General features: G+C 39.4%; 1 protein-coding gene across 1 annotated transcript; it reads left to right on the forward strand.

Moving 5' to 3' along the window:
* Nucleotides 1-712: 712 nt before the first annotated feature.
* LOC104955720 (probable arginine--tRNA ligase, mitochondrial) lies at nt 713-1,842 on the forward strand (the record flags this gene model as incomplete). The annotated part of the gene is made up of 4 exons (XM_010783107.1): nt 713-822; nt 1,267-1,362; nt 1,486-1,560; nt 1,664-1,842. Coding segments are annotated over 4 exons (420 nt in total), but the record flags the coding sequence as incomplete, so codon positions are not given.
* Nucleotides 1,843-2,814: the final 972 nt, after the last annotated feature.

Raw genomic sequence — 2,814 nt, forward strand, 5'->3', positions numbered from 1 at the left:
CATGCTTCCCCTGGTGGGAGGGGACTAAACGCAGGGAAACGACGCAAGTGAGGGAAGCAAGGATTCCATTTAATCGACCTGAAAAGCAGCTCCTCTCTTTTCCTCCGTACCCAAATCTCTAAAAACGGGGCTACAACGGAGATGATCCAGATTTGCGTCCGATATGACGTAATATCTGAAATGTGGACCCACGGCCCAATCAGAAACGTTGCTATCAGAAACAATGCCCGACTGTTTTGGACGTAATATGGTCGATGCATGTTTACATTAGCATCGCTAATACTCAGAGCTAACCTGTACGGCACAGAGCATGTGTGTGAAGAAGCAGGAAGTAAAAAGGAACTCACCTTGTGGTATAACCGGCAAGAGAGAAAGCCTTCGAGCTCCAGACTGTTTCAGAAACAATCCTTGATAATCCATGATATTGCGTTTCATCACCGCAGAATCTGCCGGTAGCATCTCCCCCTCCTTTTTTTTATCCATTTTTTTTTTTTTTAAAGCTTTATACCCCAAATCAGCACTTTTGAAACAGGAAGTAAAATAGAGGGATATGAGGCATGGCTAGAATGGGTGATCTGTTTGGTATTTTGAGAAAAACACTTCACAGACATGTTTTGTATATATTTGTATATATCTGAGACCTATGTTATTGCCTAAAAATAGCATGATAGGTGACCTTTACGATTCTTGATTTCCTTTGACTTTGTTTCAGGACTTCAAAGGTCCTCTGCACTCGGACTATAAGTTTGACTGGGACCGGATGCTGCAGGCTCAGGGAGACACGGGCGTCTTCCTCCAGTACACACACGCTCGACTCTGCAGGTCTGATTTTATACACACACACCTAAAATAATATATTTCTCAGAAATCCTGATTATGACTAACATACAGTTTATACATAGACGTATTTATTTTTCACTTGAAACTTATGCTTATTGGCTCTTAAAGTTTTTAATTTAACCAGAAAAGACTTGTCAAGGATTCAACTTAGACAGGTTTTTTCAGATCACATGAATGGCAATAGCCGGAAAGGTTATTATGAAGTTTATGCCCAAAATATACTGCCTACCCCGCCTTTAATCCATCCGTTTCTGTCTTAACGGTATAAGAAAATAAAAATAAACAACATTTATATTACAATAAATATATATATATTATTATCTATATATGTATAGTAATTGACACAAAACACATAGAATAAACAAGAGCTGTCTTCTAAAGTGTTTTTATTTACACCTTTTTATTAATGTTGTGTTCTTCCTGCAGTTTAATACGCAGGAATGAAGGTGTCGGTGGATTTATATTTGATCCATCGCTCCTACTCGAGCCAACGAGCATCATCGTCCTGCAGCACCTCCTGCGGTGAGCAAACAACTTTCCTAAAAACATGCCCGATTACTTCTGGTAACAAGACAAGAAGATCACGCCGTCTGTCAGTGTTGTGCTAAATGTTTTGTACTTAAGCATATAACATTTTATTTGCAGCTACGATGAGGTTTTGTACCAGTCGTCCCAGGATCTGCAGCCCAAACACCTCGTCAACTTTTTATTGAAGCTGTGGTGAGACGGGAGGTTTAAGTTCAAGTTTAACTGGCACTTTACTGTTTGTATGGTCATTAAGTCCACACGTGTATTAAAAGTCTTCCTCTTCAATGTCTTCCAGCCACCTGGTTGCCTCGGCACACAGAGAGCTGCCGGTAAAAGGGAGCAGTCAGGATGTTGCACAGGTAAATAGGAAGTTGCTAAAAGTACATACCTATGTGTCCTTTTCAAATGCACCGTCATGGAACTTTGTACAATGAGTAAATACTTCCTCGTAGGGACAGTTCAGTTTCTTTAGGCAAGGCAAGTTTATTTATAGCACCTTTCAACACAAGGCAATTCAAAGTGCTTTACAACAATGAAAAACATAAAGAAAATGGCATTTCAAACCAGTCATTAAAAAACAAAGATAATAAAATAAACATTCAAAGAAAAAGTACATGGATAAAAGTTACAGTGCAGTCTAAGATATGAATAGTTCAATTAAAAGCAGCGGCAAAAAGAAAAGTCTTCAGCCTGGATTTAAAAGTAGTCAGAGTTGCAGCGGACCTGCAGCTTTCTGGGAGTTTGTTCCAGATATTTGGAGCATAATAACTGAACTTCTCCATGTTTAGTAGACTCTGGGGACAGAAAGCTGATCAGTCCCTGAAGACCTGAGAGATCTGGATGGTTCATAATTTAGCAGGAGGTCAGAAATGTATTTAGGGCCTAAACCATTCAAAGCTTTATAAACCAGCAGCAGTAATTTGAAATCTATTATTTGACACACAGGAAGCCAGTGTAAAGACTTCAGAACAGGAGAGATGTGATCCACTTTCTTAGTGTCGGTGAGGACTCGAGCAGCGGCGTTCTGAATCAGCTGCAGCTTTCTAATAGATGTTTTAGTGAGACCTGTAAAGACACCATTACAGTAGTCCAGTCTACTGAAGATAAAAGCATGGACAAGTTTTTCCAAATCCTGCTGTGACATTAGTCTTTTAATCCTAGATATATTCTTAAGGTGATAGTAAGCTGATTTAGTAACGGTATTAATGTGACTGTTGAAACTCAGGTCAGAGTCCATGACTACACCTAGATTTCTGGTTCTATCTGTTGTTTTGAACATTGCAGACTGAAGCTCAGCGCTAACTTTTATACGTTCTGCCTTGGCTCCAAAAATCATTACCTCAGTTTTATCTTTGTTTAAGAGAAGGTTCTGACACATCCAGTCATTGATTTGTTCAATGCACTTACTCAGTGTTTTAACTGGAGCATAGTCTCCTGGTGAAATGG

Source organism: Notothenia coriiceps, unplaced genomic scaffold, assembly GCF_000735185.1.
Source record: "Notothenia coriiceps isolate Sejong01 unplaced genomic scaffold, NC01 NC01_scaffold00024701, whole genome shotgun sequence".
NCBI classification, from domain to species: Eukaryota; Metazoa; Chordata; class Actinopteri; order Perciformes; family Nototheniidae; genus Notothenia; species Notothenia coriiceps.